This window comes from Puntigrus tetrazona, chromosome 14 (genome assembly GCF_018831695.1).
Source record: "Puntigrus tetrazona isolate hp1 chromosome 14, ASM1883169v1, whole genome shotgun sequence".
Taxonomy (NCBI): Eukaryota; Metazoa; Chordata; class Actinopteri; order Cypriniformes; family Cyprinidae; genus Puntigrus; species Puntigrus tetrazona.
In genome coordinates this window covers 18,523,073-18,548,782 of record NC_056712.1, presented here as the reverse complement: position 1 = coordinate 18,548,782, position 25,710 = coordinate 18,523,073, and the positions used below count along the sequence as shown (strand labels likewise).

The 25,710-nt window shown below is 38.9% G+C and overlaps 3 protein-coding genes and 1 long non-coding RNA gene across 9 annotated transcripts in view; 2 read left to right on the top strand and 2 right to left on the bottom strand.

The window, feature by feature from the left end:
• Positions 1–827: 827 nt before the first annotated feature.
• On the bottom strand, positions 828–9,115 carry sparc (secreted protein, acidic, cysteine-rich (osteonectin)). Its single transcript, XM_043257879.1, has 10 exons — positions 9,044–9,115; positions 4,974–5,043; positions 4,702–4,728; positions 4,183–4,270; positions 3,264–3,385; positions 2,898–3,018; positions 2,252–2,385; positions 1,948–2,096; positions 1,684–1,832; positions 828–1,601 (listed from the first exon to the last, which is right to left on the bottom strand). The coding sequence occupies exons 2-10, from the start codon at positions 5,028–5,030 to the stop codon at positions 1,573–1,575; spliced, it is 876 nt and encodes a 291-aa protein (XP_043113814.1). The 5' UTR covers positions 5,031–5,043; positions 9,044–9,115; the 3' UTR covers positions 828–1,572.
• On the top strand, positions 4,979–17,637 carry LOC122358103. Of its 2 annotated transcripts, none has more exons than XR_006252576.1 (3): positions 4,979–5,102; positions 11,929–12,137; positions 16,597–17,637. It is a non-coding gene; the product is annotated as an uncharacterized LOC122358103 (long non-coding RNA). The 2 variants fall into 2 exon arrangements; XR_006252575.1 differs by lacking the exon at positions 4,979–5,102 and adding an exon at positions 5,505–6,117.
• A 1,193-nt stretch (positions 17,638–18,830) lies between these two features.
• atox1 (antioxidant 1 copper chaperone) lies at positions 18,831–20,180 on the bottom strand. Its single transcript, XM_043257531.1, has 4 exons — positions 20,063–20,180; positions 19,805–19,877; positions 19,461–19,611; positions 18,831–19,036 (listed from the first exon to the last, which is right to left on the bottom strand). Exons 1-3 carry the CDS (start codon positions 20,066–20,068, stop codon positions 19,487–19,489), a joined length of 204 nt encoding a protein of 67 aa, XP_043113466.1. The 5' UTR covers positions 20,069–20,180; the 3' UTR covers positions 18,831–19,036; positions 19,461–19,486.
• A 155-nt stretch (positions 20,181–20,335) lies between these two features.
• slc36a1 (solute carrier family 36 member 1) overlaps positions 20,336–25,710 on the top strand; it is a 32,870-nt gene continuing 27,495 nt past the window's right edge. For 3 of the 5 annotated variants that reach the window (XM_043257525.1, XM_043257528.1, XM_043257530.1), the window contains exons 1-6: positions 20,336–20,821; positions 22,114–22,223; positions 22,770–22,881; positions 22,965–23,055; positions 24,960–25,048; positions 25,298–25,387. In XM_043257525.1, the coding sequence (XP_043113460.1) occupies positions 22,196–22,223; positions 22,770–22,881; positions 22,965–23,055; positions 24,960–25,048; positions 25,298–25,387 (410 nt within the window). In that variant the 5' untranslated portion in view covers positions 20,336–20,821; positions 22,114–22,195. Of the gene's footprint in view, positions 20,822–22,008; positions 22,224–22,769; positions 22,882–22,964; positions 23,056–24,959; positions 25,049–25,297; positions 25,388–25,710 lie in introns of all 5 variants that reach the window. The other 2 variants (XM_043257526.1, XM_043257527.1) reach the window with 2 other exon arrangements.

Genomic DNA, 25,710 nt, shown 5'->3' with positions numbered 1-25,710 from the left:
AGCTCTGCCATTGTTTGAGATTCCTGACGCGAGCGTCTGGCTGGAAGGGTAAGCCTGGTGACTGGGTAAATCCTGCTCCCTCTAGCTCCTGCTTTCCCATGACCGTCTATTCCCGCTGAGACCATACACTAGATTTTTCCCACTGCTGAATGCAATGCTGCACACGCAACACGCTTAAAACGTTCAGTGCGAACTATAGCAGAGCCTGAATTAGTAGCTTAGTGTTAGAAATATAAACATGGCGTAGTATGAAACATTACAGCACACAAAAAACGTCCAAATTGCCCTCTTTTAGGAATAATTTAAATGCTTTAACGAAATATTCTTAGTCTATATTATTAATATGAATATACAAATATATAAATGCATGCTTGTTACAGGACCGGTTCGATTTCTTGAAGTTTTCAGCATCGACTGATCGGTTCAACCAGAAGTTACAGAGCTAGCCACACTGGTTTATAGACTTAAAAATAATCCTTTAAATACAGGGTCCTAAAATATATATTTTAAAATGCGAAGACGAGAAGGAAACTGCGTAAACATCCACTCCACCCTCAAGGAAACTACTAACACATGTGCTCCAGATTTTTTAGCCCCATTGACCATGCAGAATTGTTTTCCTTACATATTTACAGTGTTTATGCAGTCATATTCATATTTGCTTCCATGCTAAAATTATCCCGGGTGCCCCCGAATAAAACAAATGACCTGCAAACATCACGTTTGACAATGTTTTTCCTTTTTGCCCACAGCAAACATTAATATATAAATGGGTTATACAATTATATAACCCGGGACGGATGGAGATAAACGGAGAAATGCATGCAAAGATTTCAGTAGCTTTTATTCATGTAAAGAGATTCATAGCGCTCACATCGTGGCAAATACCGCAAACGCATGTGAACATGATGGAGGGAGGGCAAAGAATAAATCTCATCCTGCGAGATCCGTCCTCTTGAATTCAAATAATATTTCCTTTTATTATTCAACTACGAAAACACCCAACATTTGGCCCTGATTTCTGACAGGAAACAATATGCAAATAAAAACATCAGCCTGCAGATACCCAGAGCTCAAATTAAAAGACGTCACCAGATTTAATAAAGACATCAAAACGATAAACCCACCACCAAAGAGTGCAACAAACAAAACTAATAGTTTATAAAGCAAGCAGAAAGAACATTTATTTGGAAACTTTATTTTGTTTTTGTACATTTCCACCATCAAAACTGCAAACTTACAATTCAAGCCCTGATTCTGAGTGTAAAAAAACATTTGTGGATCCACTTCCAGAACGAAAAAAGCCTCGCAACGTACATAGTTCATCATATTTAACTCTCTCTTTAATACAGCCTGTGCATGGCTGCTTGGCCAACTTAAATCGGGCAGTGTTCAGTCACTCGTTGTGATAGTTACTGTGTGGATTGTGCACTTTTTTGTTTTAAACATTATGAATGTTTAGTGGTATATGCAGGTTGTTAGAAATCGCAATTAGCACCTTTACTTTGATTTTAACTTAAGGGTTAGCACCTCGCCCCGATAGTAACTAGGAAGCGTCAATGGTAGACGTGCTTAGATGACAAGGTCGTTGTCGATGTCCTCTGAAAGCAGAAAACGGCTAAAGTTAGCAAATGCAACGAACCGAACGTGACAAAAATATAACCGGCACGGTCGGAAACTCACGCTCTTTGATTCCAAAGCAGTTGGCCCACTCCTCCAGAGCGATGTATTTGTCTTGGTCAGCATCGCACTGCTCAAAGAAGCTGGTTGTGCAGTGCTCCATCGGGATGAGAGGAGCACGCAGAGGAGCCAGCTCGGTGTGGGACAGGAAGCTGATGCAACGCAAAAAAACACATGCACGTTAGACGTTTTAAATGCCTCTGGTGCTGTAACACTTAATCGAAACGCCGAGGCATTTTCTAAAATCAGGCCTTTTTTATAACATACCCATCGATAGGGTGCTGGTCAAGCTGGCCAAACTGCCAGTGAACGGGGAAGATGTACATGTTGTAGTTCTTTTCGAAGTCCAGGGCCAGAAGGTCCAGAGAGTGATCCCCAGCCTGCAGCCTCTTCTCGTTCTCGTAAATCTTCTTCACCTACAAACACCGCAAGAAGTTTGCAGGCAACTGACAACTGGATTTGACTGTGTGCGTGTGTTTTTCTTTTCCCTTCCCTGAGATAAGGCTGCTACTGAACTTGCCTTCAAGTCAAATTTTGTTTACATTGTTCTGGAACTATAAAGAGCACTGACCCTGAGTTTCTGTTTCTCGGTGAGCAGGTTATTGTCTTCATCGCGCTCGTACAGGGTCACCAGCACGTTCTTCAGCCAGTCCCTCATGCGCAGGGGAAACTCATTCAGCTCGTTGTCCATGCAGGGGGCGATGTCTTAAGGCGGAAAAAGCCAAAAAACAAACATTAAATCAATCGATTGAAAATAAATAATGAACACAAACGGCATGCCTGTGGCGCATATCGTAGCATTATACTCTAAAAGGGACCAAATTACAGCCCTCTGGCTAATATTATCATCGTAGCTGTTAGGATCTAATTCGTTGATGCCAGAAACACATTTTCGGAGTCTCTGACTGAGACACCCTGCTTAGCGATGAGACTACACCACAGCAGGAGCTCCATTTGAGCCCTTCAGTCCTGACTCATCTCATCAGGCGTACAGCGGCGGTGGATGAGGAAGATTTAGGGGGATTGGGTCTGCTTTATGGAGCAGCGCTGGCAAGCTCAGACTCGTCCTGTGCTCAGTGTTGAAGGGGCAACGGGGACGCCTGAAAGCTACAAGCCATCAATCACTCCCAAGCACTCAACTCCACTTACGAGTTGGTGAGTGGTCTAGATTTTACTTTCAAAGTCTGCCTTGTTTTACTTCACTGTTACGTGCTCACATTTGCAGGGTCCGATGTAGTCCATGTGCAGCTTGTGGCCCTTCTTGGTACCCTCCAGGGCGCATTTGGTGGCAAAGAATTGGCAGGAGGACTCGTAGGTCTTGTTGTCAGTGCCACAGACCTGCGAAATAAAAGCCGTAAATATGAGCAGCCACAAATGCCACAGTTGTCAGCTTGACGGGTTTGATTTCCCTACGGTGTCATGCTAATGTTTGCTGACATTATTTGCCCGATGCACGAAACAACATTTCAATCAAACTGCTCAAATGCTGCGCGTGTACTCCTAGGCATTGCTGTCACTACATGTAGACCATCTAGACCACAAGACAGATGCAAAAAAAGAAGGAAATGACTGAAGATACGCACATGCTCGAAATCTCCGACCGGGGCGGGGCAGGTCAGAGGGTCCTGACACACACACATGGGCTCGTTGCTGTCATCGACCTCACACACTTTGCCCTTCTTGCAGTGATGGTTTAGGCAGGGGTCTATAAGGAAAAGTCATTAAAGACAAAAATTATTTACTGATTTTTTATTTACTGATTTATTGATTGCCACACACACACACGCATATTTAACACACTTATATATACTTTTTATTTACATTTAAAAAATATTTTTATTTAATATTTTATTTTTCATTTATTTTATTAGTAATATATAATATTTACTCCTTATTTCTTTATATATATATATATATATATATATATATATATATATATATATATATATATATATATATATACATACAGTATATATTTTAAAAATATTTGCATGTACTTACATTATATATTTATATTTATATAATTTATATATAAACATAATCTCTCTCTCTCTCTCTCTCTCTCTCTCTCTCTCTATATATATATATATATATATATATATATATATATAATTTTTTTTTTTAAGGGCATATATTCAAAAATGTCCTTCACCAGTGGATTTACAATTCTTTCCCCTTCCTAGATATTTTGTGGTGGGCATGTGGCTGGAAGACTGGCACTGGAATCAACTTAGTCCTGTATAACCATAGTCTGTCTGAACACATAATTACAGCTGTCTACTTTTGACTTATTTGCAGCCTGTTATTACCCATAGTCTCGTGTACTTCTACGATGTAATCTACACACGTTATCACAACTTCACTCGTGCACAGGGGCAGAAGACGTGATGCAAACAGCAGATAAATCTCTCGAGAGGAAATAAATCTGTAACTCTGGTGTACGAAACACAGCCGGGAAACAATGGCAAATTGTTGGAGGTGTGGAAAAGACATTAAACTCACTCTCAGCAATAACATCCTCCACGACTTCAATGGCCTCATCAAACTCTCCGGTCTCCACCTGGACTGGGTTGGCTCCCACTTCCAGCTCCTTAATCATGAGACAGAAAAATATTACGGCTATGGCCTTCAGCAACCAATCAACCAAACCCAGTTTTAAACACAGCTTTCCTCTTTTATGTGAGGAAAATATGTACAAACTAAACTTCAAATGGACCAAATGCGAATGACCCACATTACTGCACAGCCACAACATGAGTTTTGCTTTTGTGTCTGACACAACTGGCATCTGTGTGCACATGTGGGGAAGCAGTGAATTGTAATTAGTCCCTTTCAGATATATTTTCAAACTTTATGGATTTCAGTGCCCCAGGGGAGAGTAACAGGAAGCCGAACATGTGCATATGTAAACACATCTGGTCCCATAATGGGGGCGAGTTGTCTATTTTTGGCCAGTGACCGGCTTGACAATTCTTCTAAAAAATGCAGTTTGGAAAAGAATAGTAATTTAATAAAACATACCTCTTCAACAACTGGCTCCTCTTCGGTCTATGAAATGAAATTTATACGGACTTTAGTAAAAGTTAGGCAAAAAAAAACAACATTATGAATTGTGCTATTTTATTATAATGGTAATTATAAAATCAGTAATTAAAAATATAGAAATTGCAATTAATTGCATCAAAAAATGTGCTATATTAAAAACATTTGTTTATTACCTATATATAAAAACACACATGTGCATCTATATTTAAAAAAGATTATATATTTTTTTCTTTTTCAGATTTACTTACAGGAGCAGCCAGAGTCTTGCCAGCGAGGCAGAACAGGAAGAAGATCCAAACCCTCATCTTGAGTTTCAGCCTAAGCAAAAATAAAAAAAACTCACATCATCCTCCATATCTGCAACACCAAAACCTGAGGTAATCTGAAACACTGAAACACACACGCACATCAGATTTACACGCGTGCTACTAAGGGTCTATGTTTTTTTCATGCGTCTTGAGATCAATAGCACATCGGGTTCAAGACTCAAGGTTCAGGCGCTGAACCAGACGCGTTCGGGCCACCAACCTGCTCTGTATGCTCTGTGACAGATAACTAACCTACAGAAGTCAGTCTCTCCAGACGCAGAAGCTGATTGAGATAAGAGCTCAGTCTGTCTTTGTTCTGCTAGCTCGACTGCTTTCCTCTCACTCAAAGAGCTCCTGGAAGGCCGACTGATGTGATATGTTCTTCTTGAGAAACGACACTCTCCTGCAAGGAGATAGGGGTTGTTTGTCTGAAAGCACTTATTCTCTTGTCCATTCTCTCTGTACCAGAGAACCATCTTCCTCTGTATCAATATAGATATATTTTGTTTATGGCTGGAAAGTTCAAAGCAGCCGTAGGTAGACCATCACTGGGCGATTCTATCAACTTCTGCATTTTTGCTGCCCTAAAGATCAAAGCCAGACGCTATTGCTTTTCTATAAAAACACAAACGCGGCAATCAAACTGGCCGCAAAACAAAAGACACTGTGCCTTTTCTGAGCATGAAAGGCACTTTTATTCATGTTTTGTGATTGAATGTTGCATGAGGACTGTGTGGTTATGAACGTCAGCCCTCGCATTGGTTGTAAGGAAGCATCCATCAGCGAGTATGATTAATATACATCGTGACATATTTGGTGTTTGACTTTGAATGCGATTAAAATCAAAGCCAATTCCCACCCCTCAAGCTGTGGTGGGCCGTTTGTGCACAAGCAGATAATGGGTGGGATTACTGCATATTATCTGTGCATTCATAATTGGCCGAGTTGTAGAGTTCCTATGGGAGTTAAGGGTCTTCTTGAAACCACTGACCTGAATATAATTTGCCCAGCAACTGCAGAGAATCTCCTTGGCTTATTGCTCAAGGTTGAGAAATCACATGTTTCTTCAAGGAAAGCCCATAAAGTAAGTTAAAGTTGGCATTAATTCAGCGATTATGATTTAATTGCAAAATATTTATCCTTGTTTATTTTTTTTAATTGTGAAGTTGCCATTTTCAATCAAATTAACTTCATCTTCTTTGATATAACAGACTGTTATTTGGCTGTGTATACTGGACTTTAATCCAAGTTTACATTCATATCTGCCTCCATACAACCAACAGCTGATTGATATCATCTTACATTTTTTTCTTGTCTGATAATGTTTCACTCTTTTATGCGTAACAGTACAGAAAAAAAAGATCTGATGCTACTTTGACAGAAATGATTGACTTCATTTAGATGACTGTGTTGCTTTTAAAGTTTTCAAATAACCTTCAAATGCATAAATCCTACATTAGAATAGATTTTTATAACTAGACCATATATAGCTGCTCGTTTCACTGAAGATTTCTTCTTGTTGAGTGCGTGATCTGTTGTATTCGGCACATGCAAACTATGTAAGCAGGTGTGTGAACCCTTCAGTAGCCCTTTAATGTTTTCTTTGGCGAAGGAAAAGAAGGTGGCCGAGGTCAGACGCCCCACGTCTCTAGACTTAAACATGGAAAACTACAGACACTCTTCAAATGCTGACGTCTTAAAACGCGGCAGACAAAGAATCTTTTCGCTTTCCGTCAACAAAAAATGTCCTATTTTAACAGGCCGAGGCTGTGTGAGTCATAGGACGAAGGAAATGACCTGACATCGTGTCCCGTAATTAATTTGGAGGTGCGCTCTGTTCCTTTCAGGAGACGTCTTGGCACGTCTATGCAAGTCATTTTTTTGGCTGGAGTATAAGTCCATTACTCTGGTGGAGGAGTCACTTTAGAGCAAAACAACTTATTTTATTTGGAAGGTCGCGTTCGAAATCAAACATGCCCGAGCTGAAGGAAAGTCAGCGGTATAAAGGATGCCTTTTCAACCCAGTATTTAATTTAGAGTTAAGTTAGGTAAGCAGGTTGCGGGGCGTAAACCGGGAGGAAAACAGCAGCTCAGTACTCTGCGTTTTTTTCCCAAAGAGTCATTTTCCAGACGCTCTGCCGACGGACTTCTCTCCAGAGCGACAAAACAGGTGGTTCGATCTCTAGATAAACAAATGAGCTGCAAAACTGCAAAACCGCAACATCTGACTTGCCGCCAATGCATCCCTTGCAAATTTAAATACTACACAATACACGGCATCTGATTTTCCTAACAGACGTACCTTCGCTGTGCTTACTCTAAGATCATCCCAGGTATGGACTTAGCATATTAAACGCAAACAGTATAGCGTCATCGGCTCCCAGCGCTGGGATAGAGAGTTTGGCATGGCGGGCATGCTTGATTTATAGAGCAGGAAGCCACTTGGCAAGAGAAGCAAACCTCTGCATGAGCCACCTGTCCATTATGGCACAATTACTTGCGTGCATCTGTGAGACGTTTAGCGCTAAGCAGGAAAACAGACTCTTTTGTGAAAGCTCCCTTGAAACAAACAGCCACTCCGTTAGAACTGCAGAGTGAACAGGACAAAATGGGGTCTCAGACTAATTTGCATTGACAAATCAACACTTTTTTTAAAATTCAGGAGGTTTCGTTTCACAGGAAATTAAAACAACCCTTCTTGTTTTCTGTCGAGCAGTCGCCGTTACAAAGCTAAACCTTGTGCGCCGAAAAACAAGGTGGGAGGGAAAAGGAAATTTCATCCTCTGTTGAAAAAGACTACATGGATCTCCGGGGAAGACAAAAGGCAGTCTAAAGAGAGCGACCGAGCAAAAAAAAGATCCATGTAACCCGAGTTAACAATCACCTGACTTTTTTAAGTCCCCAACCCTCCCCCCGCCGCTGTTTGTAAGTTAAACCGCTCTGTTGTTATTCGGCGCAAAGAGCAAAACAGCCGTCTGCGAGAAAGGAAATGAATTTCGCCCTATAAATATAAGCGTATCACCTTGAAAAGACCTTATCTGTGGCCGAGAATATATGACTTATTCATTTATATTCCTATCTGATCCTCGAGTCACGAGCAGCCGAGTTAAAAATGGGGTTAAAACCAGATCCGCATTCTTCACCTGATTTGTTGCTCTTTTCTGTTTCTGGTCACTTTTTCAAATCGCTAATCCATATGCGTGGTGAACAGAAGCCGGATTTGATTAAAAACACATTCAGCCTTTTCTATCTCATCAAACGTTTCGATAAAATGTTTATTTCGTTTTGGCACACCTGGGGAAATTGTTATCCATGCCGTACCACACATCTGAGATATTGTGCCATATGCAGTTGGTATGGTGAAGTTAGCATAAAAAACTTTTCAACTAAACTTTTCTCTCATCTTTACATAACAATACGGGCCGTTCCGGCAGCTGTAGCCTGACAGTTTGTCTTCACACAATTTTTGTTTGTCTACGGCAGCGACATCTGCCTCGGTTCGACGTGGTCTCAAACAGCTGGTGAAAAATCGCCATGGAAACACGCATTCCTTTTGCTGGGAGTAATTGTGAGGGGAGGAGCCTATGGGGCGACTCTCTCCCCTCCCCCTCCGTCCCTTCCTCTGTGTTCACCCCTCCTGCTGCATATGTGGCACACAATACCTCACCATTGTGCTTCTCTGAGCGCTAGACTGCACGCTTTAGCTTCAAGACCATTCGCACGGTCAATAATCGGTTAATAAATGCGCAACTCGTGAGTTTATATAAAACAACAGACACCTGTCTCCAGTGGAAGTCTCAGAGCGAGATCGGTGCTTTTAATAAATCTCTGCTTTCATTGCGTGCTCGTGAAAAAAAAACGTAGTGTGCTGTTAACATGCAAGCAGGATGAAAACAAAAAATCAAGCTGCTCTACTGTTTTGGCAGTGGTTTTAGAAGTATTAGTAAATCAACACTCGCCTGTGAGAGGTTATTAGCTTTTATTTGTGAGACACAAATGAGAGCACTTACCTTCTGTCTGTCTAACAGAGAAGCCAGAGGAGAAGTCAGCTGGTGAAAGGGTCTGAAACTATCTAAAAGCAACACAAGTTCACACAGAAGACATTTGCTGTGGGCAGGTCCGGTCAGCCCCCTTCCCTCCGCTCGGTTAAGGGTGGGACGTCCCACAGTTAACTCTGTGCATCCAACTTGCGTGGATCTTTGTTTACTCTCCAGCACAAACTTTTACGTTGATGTTTAAACTTTACTGTAGGCATGTGACCATTAACTCTATCGTCTCAGTGTTGGACCTTACTTTGTTTTATTAGTAAGTTAGGAAAACTAAGTGCCCTGTATCACTGTGTTGCTAAAAAAAGGCAAAAACGATATTATTAAGAAACGTATCTGCTTCCAATCGGAGAGAACGTAGGGTAGCATAACAGGCCAGATCATAATTTGTGCCTGATCGGCAGAAACCCTTCCTTCCAGCTACTTATTATTGAATTAAGCTTCATGTCAGATCATGTAGTTCAGACTGAATAACAAAGAAAACTGGTTTGGGTTGGTCTACTTGGATGTGTATTTTACTCTTTTGCTAAAACCACCTGAAGTATTAGCTGGACTAAAGTTTAAAACAAACGCTAAATATAAGTTTCCTAAAATACATTTTAAAAAGCCATAGTGAAGACTATATGAAACTGTACTTGTTTTATGAAGCAAACATAACATTTGTGAATCATTTTATAAATCTGTTTCACACAATATTTGATACAAAATACGTTTATCAAAGAGAAATGACCTGGACTTGAAACGTCTCTGGTGTTCAGTCAGTGATTAGGTTAGTGATTTTCAGATTGAATCTCTGTCAATCGCTTACTTAGTGCACTTATGAATCAGTCTCATATATGAGCATTTATGATAACGGTGCACAAATAATCCGTAGTGGCTGACTGCAAATGTAGCATACAGTTCAGTTTTTTTTTCTCTTTTGGACAGAGAGTGTCAAATGGTTGAATCCGCAAAAAAAAAAAAAAAATCAGTCTGAAATTCCAGGGGCCCATCCCACTGTACTGTCTCTTAGTTTTGTGCGTCCTGACCAGCAGACTAAACTAATCACGCCTACCGCTTCATTCCACCCGCGAGACATCTGCCTAAATTCCCGGTCACAGAGGCTCGCTCTGCCGTAGATTGCTAATGTCTGTACTTTCTGAGTGTACGGAGCAGTAAGAAACATCTGGATGAGACAACGCTGGAAAAAAATAGTTTCTCTGCAACGTGGCATTTTCCATTCCGGCCTGAAAGCAGGGCCACGGAGGAGGTGTAATTATTCTATGCGCTGCAGACGTGGCGCTGTCTGTGGGATCCCAAAAGATGACAAAGGGTCACAGGCTCCCTCAAATTTAGAACGGGAATTGAAACGCGCGCAAAAAACTATCTTGAAATAAAGGAAGAAATAGAATGCGTAAAATAAATGGTGCATTTGCTGGCGGTTTTACTCTTAAGTGATGGAAAACGCGTCAAAATATTGCATCACGAATGATTTATTTTGTAAGAAGCCCTCTTTGGTTGCTTTACGGGAAACACCTCTCTCGGGGGCCTGACTGAAAATAGCTAGATTCTGAATTACACACCAGACGGTGGGATTTCGACCACCGTTTCCTCAATAAAGTTCCACAGGCTCTTCAAAGATTCACGTCCTTCAAGCAACAAGGTCTCTTTTCATGCTAGTTCCTGTTTAGACTTTATATAAACTGAATCAGCAAGTAATATCAACACCGGACAGGAATATATCATGACACATTAGTTTACTGTGCATCTGCACGGCAGGATGTGTGCATAAATCACACGCTTTATGGAGCAGGTGGCTTTTATTTAGTGCTGAAATATAATTAAAACTGTGTACGGTATTATGTAACTTATAACATCAGTAAAGCAATACGTTTTCATCTTTGCAAAAAAATTGGGATGGCAGAATGCGTTTGGCAAGAGAAACCTCTCTTTGTCATTCCGTCAGCTGAAAGGAGCCCACACAAATTGAATGTGTCTTTTCACAGTGAACCATCTCATTGTCTCAAGAGCTGCTCTGTCATTTGGAAATGGACCCCTTCATCTTTGCCAGTGTGGTTACTGTGTAAACTACTTCCACACACACACACACACACACACACACTATATTGAGGAGATCCAGGTGCATAATATTATAGATACTGCAAACGCTGAACCCAGATTTAGTCTAGATGTAAACTTCGAGGACAGGTCCCTTGTTCAAGGGCACAGTGGTTTTTGCAAACTAGCTCAAATATTACTTGATTTAAAAAACGTAAAACTTTCGTGTCCTCGACTCACAACTACAAGATGTATAAATATGGCCGACTGTCTACAAACAACACGTTTACAAAGTATTACATATGTATAAATGTACAGCCCTCCCGTTATTATCAAAATGCTAAGGCTATGGCAAGCCATTCTGACCTGTAATCGTTCTTAGGATATGAATCTTTCATATCAACAATTCAAATTTCCCCAGCTTGATGACAGGAATGCAATTCTCACAGCAATATTCAGACATGAAAGTAAAGGTGCATTAAATAATTAGCAAAATGAAGTATTGCATTGCTGTGCTTTTGCATTATATCCCTTTAAACATGCCTGTGTACAGACGGTATTAATCTGTATAAACTATGGTTTGCTATGCGCAGATTAAGCCGTGGATTTAACAGAGCTGTCAGTGATGCTAGAAATCTGTCTGAGTGTGTAGGATTAGATGTAATCTGTGACTATAAAGTGGCCATCTTATCCGACAGTGAAGACATGTTGAGGTATTAAAAGAAACTGTCATGGAAGCAGAAGGCAATGGTAAGCACTAGACGAAATACAATAGCCCTTCCTCTGTATCCTTTATTTCCTTTTCTCCACAGATGACTTGGACAGATAGATGCGGAGAGAAAACATCTGGGCATCGATTCAGAAGGACAATAATGGGACGCTGACAGATGGAGCAAATGGACAGAATAGCGAACGCGTTCTGATTGTGCGCTGGACTAACTGGATCAGAACGCAGCGGTGTGGGCGGGAGACGCTGTCAGCCGGAGGATTGTTAGTGGTCGGTCCAGATCTGCTGCTGAAGGTGACCCGGTGACGTGTAGCTTGCACTAAGAACTAGACGAAGCCCGCAAATAACATCCAGGTTGTACTTAAACTGATATAAAAGAGAGACGCACGTGAAGGGCAAATAAAATAACATCCTTGATCAAATATCTTCCTTGGCGTTGAGTCACAGGGTGGTTTTTATATATAGACATTTTAAATTCACTTGGGGCTTTTTACTTTGTGCTTAACCTTGGGTTATCATCGTTATAAACCCCGCTTTTAATAAGTCGAGTCACCTTTATTTATATAGCGCTTTTAACAATGCAGATTGTGTCAAAGGAGGGAACCGCTTCAAATTGGAGAATAGAGTTTCAGTAATGTATAATGACAAGATCAAACACTAAAGGACAAAATGAATTTGTAGTGAATAAGAATAATTCACCGGTAGGCTATATAACACGAGACTTTAATCTTTAGGCAAACTCGTATGCATTTATCCAATCAATGACACTAATTATGTTTCCGTCCACCTATTTTTGTGCAAATTTTGGGATATGGCTTTAAAAAAAATACTGCAAATGTGCATAAAACGGGTAATTCTTGTAATGTGCATGGTAATGTGCTCAGTTGAGTTTTTTTATCCGTTTAAAAAAAATCTTCGTACACTATGATGGAAACGCATTCGAAGAAACGATCCCTCAATGTGCAATAAAAAATCACGCCTAGATCATGCGATTGGATAACAAGACTAACCAGAGGTGGCAGTAACTCGCTGCTCAATCGCCATAATTGAATGGTTAAAAAAAACCACACACTACATTTATTCCTGAACATTGTCGCGTCTTCATCGTTTGAACCACATTGGTTCAATAATATAGACCAGTCGCTAATGACGGGTCGCTTTATTTGATGTTTGATTCATCAAGTGTTCCCTGTTCAAAAGTGGGCTTATTAAATAAAATATACTTAAATGTATAAAAGTCAGTGTGTTTTAATAACAAAACACTATACTTCCATCTACGTAGAGAGCTGTAGTTCCAACCAATGCTGTTTGCAAATGAACTACGGTTTTAGGTAACGACGAATCACTATACTAATGTCGGTAATGACAGAACTTGCAACTATAGTTGACTAACAATGCTTTTGGAAAACACACCCCAGCACAGTGATATCATTGCACACATCTCATATGATGTTAGTCATTCTTAAATGCCTCTTTCATCACGTAGTCTTTCATTAAAAGGATATATAATTATAATTACCTCCCATAACCGTCTCGCATGATTGTGTTCCCAAATATCAGCCATCCGACTCCAAAGTCAAGATAACGTGACACCATTGTTAGTGCTTTATCGGCATGGTCAGAGGCTCAAGTCATTTATTCTGTTGGAAAAAGTGCCACAGGCTTACCTGTTTGCCGCAGTTTTATTATTAGTACTTTGCAGCATTTTCCCAGGAAATGCTCTGGAGCATGGGGGAATAGAGACACTTCTTTATTCGCACATGTTTAATGCATTATTCTAATTTTGCTCAAAGGTTAGATTTGCAAATTTGGATGGAAACGTGACAATATACCAAAAAAAGAAAGAAAAAATGTTAACCCGGGGTTGGAAAGTACAGTGTAAAACCTGTGGGATATCCAGGATTCGGGAATTGTTAACAAAAATGTGAACAAACAACAACAGAAAAATAGACTTTGGATCACCTATTATAGTTAACATTCTAATGATTTAAACTACAGAGAGATTAAAACTTTCAGGCTAAGAACTGAAAAATGATCAATCTTAATTTTCCCTTTTTTCATTTTTCTTCCTTTTTTCCATTTTCTCTCCAAATATGCGAACAGCACTTTTATCATCCCAATGCAGCTCATTTCTAATCATTTATTTTTAAAATGGCATTCCTGAAGGCCAGTTATTCCGTAATAATCCCCACAAGGAGCATTCGATACAGAAGACATTTAAAACATTTGACAGCGCCGATGACAAGAATATTAAGAGTGGAAATATGATCTCATAAAAATGTCCTTGTGTTGCCACCTCAGCAGCTTTCTTCTGAAATCTGAATGGAATGAATAATCCATAGAGTCTTCCTGCTAAACATCATTAAAAGACCAAAATTAAAGCAGCGTTTAATCAATCTCCAGTGTTTATAATTAGCTTTGGTTTTGGCTCCATCTGTTAAGATTTTTAACAGCTAATTTAACACATAACCAATAACTGCAAACCTTTACTCATGGATTATATAAATTGATGGCAATAGTTAAATTTTTTTGCATGTTGTACTGCTGTGCTTCTGCTGTAATGGATGCTGCTTGCCTTGATGAGTGTGTGATTAAGCTTGTCTCTACCTGTATGGAATTTCACTGCATAATCACGTCTTCCAGGCTCAGAATCCCAAGAAAAGAACGGTGAAACAAGTACCATTTTTCTGCAGATTTTATCCTTCGGTGTTTACAGAAGCACCAAAGCAAAACGTCCAGATGTTCTATAGATATACAGTTGTTTGAGACTTGTTGAGCGGATGCTGAGTCCCGAGACAGTAGCAGGCAATTTGTGAAGGTGTTGGTTTGAACGTGGAAAGCCCTGATTGAGCCCAGTTGGGTCTGAACATGATACAGTGTGTTTCATATGATACATTTAAGTATTGCATTTCTGAATTTCACTGACATTCTTAGAATTTTATTGATCATGTCTAGAGAAAATTTAGGAGCACTTATGTGTTGCTCACTTTATCCCTAAACTTGAGTTTAAACTTGTCTGATATCAACACTCTATAATGCATGCTTTATATGACCATTAGACTGGAAAATATGTCAAGTGTTTATTTTCTACAGTCCGTCCAGAGGAAGAATCTAACAGTAATTTTAAATGTGGCTGCTCTGGTCAGCTGAGGACATTCAGGTATAAGCAGTGGCCTTTAATGGTGCATTCACTACAAAAAAATCTTTCCAGCATGAAAGGAATATTTTTATAGTGCTTGGCTTTTTTTTTGTCTTGACTGAAGTCAAAAATGTAGTTTCTGCATGTATAGTCACTCCCTTTCTTCCTTAAAATATGAATAGGATGCATATTTCTTCCCATGCATTGAGCATGAAGCCCTCATATTACAATATGGAGCAGACCTGATATATTCCAGACAAATTGTGTCTGGTGATTTCTATCTGCAGAACATGATGATGGCAAACAGAAATGCCTAGGGTAAATACAGCTGACTTTATTTTACATCTTTCTATCATTTAAGGCTGTCTGAGAACTTCTGTCATTTTTTTCCGTAGCAGCTCAACAGTGCTTCTTTCATCTGATCATGGTTGTATCTCTTTATTGGTGCTATTGGATCTTAGCGATGCGTTCAAGACTGTCGAACACAACATTCTCTTGAATAGACTAGAAAACTTTGTTGGCATTAGTGGAAGTGCTGTAGCATTGGTTCAAATCGTACGAATCGCCATCAGTTCGTAGCAGTAAACTGGGGAGGTATCATATCGATCACAAGTAAAATACGGAGTACCTCAAGGCCCAGTACTGGGGCCATTACTTTTCATGCTTTACATGTTACCCTTGAGAGTTATTATCAGGAGACATGGTGTTAGCTTTCACTGTTATGCTGATAAAATACAGCTCTATATTTCTTCTCAGCCCGGTGATACACGACAAATTGAGAAACTAACAGAATGCATAGTCGATATAAAAAAACTGGATGAAAAGTAATTTGTTACTGCTAAATTCTGAAAAAAAAAACCCAGAGGTGTTAATTATCGGACCCAAATCCCCACATTTAATAACCTAAAACACTGTCTAACACTTGAGGGCTACTTTGTTAATTTTCCATCTCAAAAACATATTTAAATTGGGACCTATGCTATCAATGTCAAGTGCAGAAATGTTCATTCATGCATTAATGACGTTGAGGTTAGATTATTGCAATGCTTTATTGGGTGGTTGTTCTGCACGCTTGATCAACAAACCTCAGCTAGTCCGAAACGCAGCAGCTAGAGTCCTTACTAGAACTAGGAAGTATGATCATATTAGCCCGGTTCTGTCAACACTGCATTGGCTCCCTATCAAACATCGGATAGATTTTAAAATCTTGTTAATTACTTATAAAGAGCTGAATGGTTTAGCTCCTCAATACTTGAGCAAACTCTTATCATGTTATAGTCCACCACGTCTGCCGGGTTTTTAAAACACTGGCCATTTGATAATACCTAGAATATCAAATGGTAGGTGATATCAAAACGACTGTGGGCAGCAGATCGTTTTCCTATTTAGCACCTAAACTCTAGAACAATCTCCCTAACTCTGTTCGGGAGGCAGACACACTCCGTCTAGATTAAAGACACGTCTCTTTAACCTGGCTTACACATAATACACTAATACACTGTTAGGCTGCTTTATTTAGATCAGCAATAACCTGAAACACTCCCCGTAACACACAATATACTTGTTACAGCATATGCTAATATTAGTCTGTTTCTTTCTTATTCTGTTTCTCAGTCCGTATCCAGATCAGATGGTGGATGAGTACCAAAACATGATGTTTACAGCCCTGACCGTCATCGTAGACCAGAACACCTAGATGAGCCCCAGAGAAGGTTCACAGGAGTCAGACACACACACACACACACACACACACAAAATAAGTCCTTTACACTGACATAGCCGTGTTTGCAATTGAACTGGAAATTAATTGCTGGTTTTGTCTAGCCAGAGGAAAACTTGCCTGGTTCCTCCCAAGGTTTTTTTTGACATCCATTCTGTCACGGATGGAGATTTGGTTCCTTGCCCCTTTGCCTCTGACTCGATTGTTTGTGGATAAACAGCTTAAAGCCTCACATTTTTTAAGTTATACAAATGGCTGCACCTGTTTACAGTAACAATAAATTAATGATTTCAAATGTGAAAATATGGCACAGGACTTTTGTCCGTTAGAATTTTACATCATGTTAAAGACTTTAAAGAAACAAGCTTTTATTTCATATTAACTTAGAAACAAATGCCCAGAAACAATCATAGTAATAACTCGCTAATGGCTTGTATTTGTGATCTGGAGCATGAAAACAGCCAGTCTCTTACAGTGATTCATTAATTCAAGGAAACAAATGGGTTTGAGACAAAGTTCCTGATAGCAATCGAGGATTTACCCTGAACTGCAGATTTGTGTGGCGATACTTCATTTGTCATGCAAAGAGAAAGAAATGTGAGCACTAGCTTTGTTAGAAAAGGAGGCCGGCGACGCATACGTATATCCTCGTCGTATACAAGGGATTTCTTTGCCATTCACTGACATATCCAGCGTCTAGAGGTCTTTCCGACCCTTGTTACAGCTGTGTTGTTGTCTCCAGTCACTACACACAGCCCGGATCCTGAGCATTCCTTACATTTTCTCTTTTCACCAGCCCTTCCAGACAACAAAAGGTCGATTGTGTTGACATCACAGCAGCACGAGTGGGCTTCCATCTCACTTTCCATCACTTAAAACCAGGCAAGCTTTGAAAAAAATGGCAGAAGACAATTTCACTCGTCTTTTGGTTAGTTTTTGACTGATACGTAACTGCAACTGTAACTGAAATTTATTCTTGGAGCTAAATGGCATTGTTTCATCAGTAAATAAGTGTGTGTATGTATATGTGTATATATATATATATATATATATATATATATATATATATATATATATATATATATATATACATACAGTGCTATGGATAAATTTTATCTAAGAGCTCAAAGTGTCCCTCGTGACAGTTGTTTATCCCTGGTTCATTGCCTGTCAGCATGTCTTGAGCTTTTATAGGCTACTCCCTTAGCAATTATACTGGCTTGAACAATAGAAAGCAAGCTGCTGATTCACTCTTTCAGATTCTGTTCAGGTGAGAACCTGCTCTGCATCAATGACAACGATGCACTCACTTTTATTTTGAGGATCTGCATTTGGAGCTGCCACAAAAAAATATGCTTTGGACATATCGCTATCCAGAAAACAACCATTTCTGAAGTACAACACGCACAGCAGTTTGCACAGTCATTTGTACTTTAATGAAACTTTGTCCCTTGAGCTGCTCATTGTCTCACTCTGTTATTAGGCAGCAGCTTGACTCTGCTTAACGGCATTTTATGAAACAGCTCGTATGGCTCTTCTCTGCAGGATATGCGAATTTGGGGATAATTAATTATGCATTATGCAAAAATACAATATAAACTTTGTTTGAAAATTTTAATTTAGTGTTTACATATCCCTCCTACATTTAAATGTATTAAGTACACTTAAAATGTTCATTGCAATGTAAAGCAGTAATGATATGCATACATTACCTTTATATACATGTATCTCTCCAACAAGCCTCACAGGCCTGAAACATCATGCAGATATCAGATTGGAAGAATGCTGCATAGTGAAATGGTTTTGTTTTACTGACAGGGTAACATTGCCCCCTACTGTGCAACTGAGGGTGATAAAAATATAAATCCAATGATATTTGGGTAAAGTGATTTTGTGCTGTAACTACAGAATTAGGGAGAACAAACTCAAGTTGAAAAAAAAAAAAAAAAATATATATATATATATATATATATATATAGATAGATAGATTGATTATACAGTGGTTAGAGACACTGGTTATAGACAAACACTCAGACTTTCTTTCTCTCTCAGTGAAAAGAGGAATCTTTATTTTAACATCTAGACTTTTACAATTACAAGTATGCATGGCAAGAAGACAACCACATTGTAAACGGTTAGATTTCATATATATATATATATATATATATATATATATAGAACATATAGATCAGCCTGGTAGCCGCTCTTCATGATGCTCTGCTGAACAGATTTCCTTCAGTGGTCCCTAAGGTATGTAATAATTCATCTGATGAGCGACGCACGGTCCACTGAGGGAGTCCCACTTCATAGTCTTCAAAGCAACATGATTCTGACCTATTAAAACATGTTTCAGTGAACCAAAGTAGAGCTGAACACAAGTCAAGGTAATCTCAGATGCAATATTTATGCCAAACATCTGCTGGATCAGAACAAAAATGACAAGAAAAACTTCAAAAGGCTAGAGCTTCACTCCCCGAAAGAGAAAGAAAAGTGTACTCATAAAAATAAATATATTAAGATGTACAAAAATGTGTCAATAAACAGGAAAACTGATAACAAAAAACTGTGACGTGAAAAAACGACAACTCTGGACTTCAAGTAAGTCTCGAATGATCACAAGACTGAAAACTCTGCGATCACAAAGAACCTCCAACCTCATTTTAACACAATGTTTCAGTTAATGTTTCTTATTAGGTTCATAAGCCTCCGGCCACACAATAAACAGTGCTTAACAAAAGCATCGACTCGGGCTTCTCACCTTAGAGTTTTTAAATGTGTATTATTTCATTTTGGGCCGATGTAGGTCACAGCTTTGCCGGTCTTTTTCAGTGTTTCCAGAAGGACATCCGTGTCTTTGTCTGACTCAATGAAGACCTTTTTGTTGGGCAGATCAATGTCAAACTTGACATCTGTGGAGAAACACAACTGAACTATGAACCGCGTTCGCGCATGACAAAGCAGCCCTACTGAAACAAGAAAGAAACGAAGTGGCATTTTGATTATTTTTTTTACCAAAGCAGTTACAATTTCACCAATGTAACCTACAGCCTGTTTGACTTTGTTTGGGCAGATCTTACAGTAGTGAAATATTTAAAATCATACCCAGTTTTTTAAGCACCCGAGTGACCGCTCCGGAGCATCCCTCACATGTCATGTCAACAAAAAACTCGTGAGTCTGTCATGAGGAAAAAAAAAACATCTTTGCTTCAGCTCTTTAAGGGAATCAATCGCCGGCTAGCTACAAAGCTAAGTGTCTGTGGAGTTATGCTAAATAAAAAAGTGATTTTGCATGTCGACAAGTCGGGAAGCAACATATAAACGGATGTGTATTAATAAAATTTTAAATAAATGTCAAATTACCGTCATGATCGATCAGATTGTCGCTGCAAGCTCAAGTCTAAAGACTCGCTTTTGCTGGACTGTTGCCGTACAGTCGGATGACGCGCTGTTTAGTTTAGGGATCATCGCTAAACTAATACTACTTTCTTACAAAGCGTGAGCTATGACTGAACATAATTACATATACTCGCTCGAATGTTTCGAGAGACTGTGCTATACTAGCTGTCACGTTTAATGTGCATCAATTAGTAATACAAATTTAAGAGTCAATTAGTTATTTCCGGAGAAATGTACAAACGCGTAATTTTTAGACGATCCTCATCTCGAAGCGCCCCCTTTTGGCGCAAAATAAAAATACGTTGAAATATGATGAAGTATAACGAAAACAGTAAAATAAAGCAAAAGAATGCGCGTGGTTTGAAGTATCGACTGCAATCTCGCGCCACTGTTTCAACACAATTTTTTTTTGTTCGTTTTTTTGTTCGTATCAAATCTGGCACGTGAATACAACTTAAAAGCGAAGCCCTTTCGTGTAAAAATACAAATAAAATAAAAGCAACGTTTAGTCAGGTTTGCCGGGCAGAAGTGAAATCAGCTGACTGACAAGCTGACGGTCATGTGACCGAACAAACACGGTCTCGAAGGAGAGCGGTTTTAAATCATAGCATGTCCGCTTATCAGTGCGCTTCAGCGCTGTCATAGCATACCCGGCTTCACATATGGACTTCGCGATGTTAATGTAATAGATCGTTTACGGTACATCGTTTAACTGTGCTCACGGTAAGTACAAACCTGTCGCTTCGTGTAGCACGACATTAGCATACGGCACAGCCGTCGTGACAGCGTCGATTGCCGGAGGCTAAAGCGTATATCACTGCCTGTTTACGAATTTGTGTGTGTTTACTCTTGTCGTGAACGATAGAGTAAATAAAAGCGTGTCAAGACCTTGTAAAATACAGTGTACAGTAATCGTGGCTTTGCTGTACATCGTGTATTTAGTTTTGCTCGCGGTATTAGCTTTTCGTTTGTTGACGTTAGTTAGCATTACTAGTTTATATGAATTAAAAATGAACTCATAATGCGTATAAACCCTTTATTTATATAATCAATTGCAATATTTGCTAATATGTTTCTAAAATCAAATACCGTTAAATTGGTTCATGCACTAATTGAAGGAGCTAACGAACGTATTAAAAATGTTTTTTTAACTAACGTTTACAAATATCTCGTGAAATGCAATTCACTGTTAAGATGATTCTTATTGCACAACTTTGCAGCTTGCCAGTGTTTCTGAAATCTTATAAGATGTTCAAATAGCTACAGCTAAGAAAATGTAAACATCTGTTTGAATGTAGTTTTACTTCGTTGATTAAGTCTTCCGTGCGGCCTGTCTGTTAAATGAACGTCGATGAGAAGCAAACTGCGTGGTCATGAAAGACTCATTTTCCCATTGATCAGTTTTTGTATCGATTAGGCTTTTGCATACTTTAAGCAGTCGTTAGTAAATGCTTTCGAGGCAAAGCCTGGGCCGCTCCAAAGTCAAACATTGATTGTAGATTTGACTGGGCTGCATACAGATGCTTTGCATTATCATATGGGCTCATAACCTCGATGAAGAATTAGTCTTTATTTATGAACTTGAGACGTTCACAGCTTTAGGTTGCAATTAGATTGCATGTTTGTTAAAGCTGAATCCGTTTGTTTGAATGATTGTGCTGAATTGCCTCATGAGTTTCCCCATACGTGTGGTTTGGCATGATCTCGAATAGCTGTGACTGTGTGCATTTCACCCTTGTGTGACCACCCTGTCTTCACCAAACGTGCTATACAGCTTTTATAAATTGCAAAACATCCGTATTAATAAAACATTCTCAGAGCCGTGTTAAAGCGTTGGATATAACTAATGTTGATTGCATGCTATCGTTCGGCGTATTTGAAATCTTTGTATTGTTTTTTTTTTTTTTTAGCCCCAAGAGACGATGGAGAATATAATGACACAGAAAGGGCACATTGTGCGTCATTGGTGTGTTCTGGGAGGGCTATTAACTCTGTTCATTTGTCTGCGATCACAGAGCCTGTAGATGCAGCATCTCCACAGGGAAGCTTTTGATCAGTGAAGCTATCAGTGGCAAATTACACCCCACCAGAGCAAGCATGGCCTCTGATATCAACTATCAGGATGGTAAAACAATTTCCTTTGCATTATGTGACATTGATTGTGATCTTTATTTTATTATTATTTTTATTGTTACTATATGTGTGTATTTGTATGTATACATTTTATATATATATATATATATATATATATATATATATATATATATATATATATATATATATATATATATATATTATATATATATATATTATAATTATATATATATATATATATATATATATATATATATATATATATATATATATATATGTGTATATATGTATAATTATATATAAGGTGTTTTTTTTTCTTACTAAAACTGGAAAAATATGGGTCTGGTTGCACAGACAGAGTTTAAGTTAAGCCAGGTTTAAGTCAGTTCAGTTAAGACATTGAATTATCTTTTATAAATGTGCCTTAGGGGGAAAAAAAATCTTGTGCATCTTAAAACATATCAATAGTACTAACATACCTTAAGAAGAACTTACATTAAGAAGTCTTACACACCCCAAACGTAGGGTAACATGCGTTTAAGATCACGTTAAAGCTATATTTATGTGTTGGTTTAAGGCCCGGACCTCTCTAGAAGAGATGAGAGCCCCGCTGAAGATGAGCCCATCCATTCACCCGGTTCCCGGCGACAGACCGAATACGAGCGAATCGGAGGAAGGACAGGATCCTCGTGAGCACTCTGATCTTCACCTGTTAAAACCTTGCTGTTCTCGGACCTTGTTTTAATTATGTGTTCATTTGTATTCTGTCTAGGTTTTTTCAGACTCTAATTCATCTGCTTAAAGGAAACATTGGTACGGGGCTCCTGGGCTTGCCTCTGGCCGTCAAGAATGCAGGACTCCTGGTAGGACGGAGAACTTCACTTTAACTGTTCTGACCTTGTCTTCTGGTTGCCTTTTTATAAAATCATGAGTCATGGCAGTGACATGTTCACCGTTGCACGCACACTTCTCTCTGAGCTCTATCTCATTGTCCGTGTGGCAGCTGTGTGTAATTATCTGAACAAGATCTACTTGCGCCAACATCATGTCAGCCTTTCTCACGTTTCTCTTAAGTTTTAAGATTTTTAAGACCTTCCACACCTAGCACATCTTTCTCAATGCAGCGTTTGTTCATGTGTGATACCTGAGACGTGAAACTCTCACAGCATTCATGAATAAAAAGTGAAGAACCCACAGTGGGTGTGTAGAATCAACACGTGCCGAGCGCAAGTCAACATTAAGTAAATAAAAATATGTAATTAATTAATTAATAATAACATTTATTTTACATTTTAAATCAGTTCATATTTAAATATTCAGTTCCTAAGATAAACATAAATAGTGCTCTCCAAGGCTGCATTTATTTGATCAAAAATACAAAAAAAAAAAAATATATATATATATATATATATATATATATATATATATATATATATATATATATATATATATATATATATATATATATATATATATATTTATTTTATTTTATTTATTTTTTTAACTCTTGAGTAGAAAGCTGAATTTTCGCCATCTATACTCCAGTCTTTAATGTTCCTTCAGAAATCTAATTAAAAATCAAATTCTAATATGCTGATTTACTGCTCATGAAACATTTATAAAAATCAGTCATGTTGCTTTATATTTTTGTGAAAACCATGCTACTTTTTTTTTCTAGGGTCTTCGATGGATAGACCTTCTTTTTCGAGTTCAAAAGAACAGCATTGATTTGAAATAGAAATATTTTGTGACATTCTAAATTGTAATTTATCAAATCAGTGTGTTCTTCTTGCTTGATAATGTATTCACTTCTTAAAAAATGACTTTTTTTTTTTTTTTTTTTTTACTGACCCCAAACCTTTGAACAGAATTCTTTTTTTTTTTTTTTTTTGTTATGCACCAAATAAAATCATGGTTTTGATCAAATGGAAGAGTAACGGAGTAGCTTTTCTCAACAGTCTGCTCTATTTAAGGCTTCAATCACGTCCATAACACGTTTACATTTAACGACTTAATAATCACCAGCAGCTGAAGTTTTTTGTGGTCTTCTTTGCAAGCAGCAAATTGCTGGCCGACCTCTTTCTTTGACTTCTCCCGGCGCGTATGACGCAGCCGCACCATTAAGGCCTGCTCGTGTCATAGCGCTGCTGAGCCGTGTTTTTAGTCTCCGAAGACCTCTAAAACCTCTCAGCATGAGCCGAGGACGCAGGAGCTACAAGACACAATCTGACAAGTGTTTCCAACGGATCAAAGATGCCAGACGTGTGGACACGTCCCTGAAGGATGCTTTCTGCTTCGCTGCCAGACTTGAATATCACGCTTTGACCTTTTTGTCAGTTGCTTTGTGCCGTTACAGATGAAGCTGCACCCCATTGTTACAGTTCCTTATCTTATAAAACCCTTCCTCGCAAATTGGAAACGCAGTAACCTGTCGGTAGCATCGTTCGTGATGTTATGAAAAACGTGCGTTTCAAATAAATGCTGTTCTTTTACACTTCCTGTTTCTAAAGTAATGCTAAAAATGAGGATCCACAAAGGTTTTGGTAATGAAAAACGTTTCTTGAGCTGCATATTGAAGGGTTTCAGGAGGATTGCGTGACACTGAAGACTGGAGAATAGATGCTGAACTTTCAGCTTTTATCACGGGAACGAGAAGAGCCACGACCAACTGAGTTTAGTGCCATAAGCATTCAATCTCAGACTGTTCCTGGTCGGCTGTGCTTGAAATCCATGTTGTTTAAAGTTCTTAACGTCTCTTCTTCTGCAGGTGGGGCCCTTAAGTCTCCTGGCGATGGGAATCGTTGCAGTACATTGCATGAACCTCCTTGTGAAATGTTCTCATCATCTAAGTGCAAAGTAAGAATATCATTTCAATTATTTGTTGAAATCCTGCACCTCGTGTTCATGACATGATACCTAACATCTGTTTTGTGTTCCGTCGTGGTGTTTTTTCTATCCATCCATCCATCCATCCATGACCTAATAACAACTGCATTTATGTGCGTTTTCAGAAACGTTTCTTAGCCAGAAGTAATTGGGTAAATACCTGCGTTTCTGTAATGCATTGACTGTTGAATCGCACGCATTTCTTGATCTGTATTTAAGAATGGGCAAGCCTTTTCTTTCCTACGGAGATGCAGTGGAGTACGGCATGGAGAACGTGTCGTGGCTGAGCAGACACTCTCTGTGGGGAAGGTAACTCAATGTCTGTGTTTCTCTGCTTACGAGACGGTTTTTAAATTCAGCACTATGTTGAAGTTGCCTTGCGTTTGTGCTGTTCTCACCATAATCTTTAACCCTTTGTCACATGACCGTCTCGGCACCTGATCTCTGGTTCACATCTTGCACATGATAGCACACACACACACACAGATGTTATAACAGTCTGTGGTAGGATATGATCCCTACGAATCGTTAAAAGTTCATTTGATAATGCTATATATTTAAGGAAACCACAAGTTGTTTAGCAAATGTTTCTGTGCAATAATTAATGTCTTGATGGGGTTTCTCGTTTACCA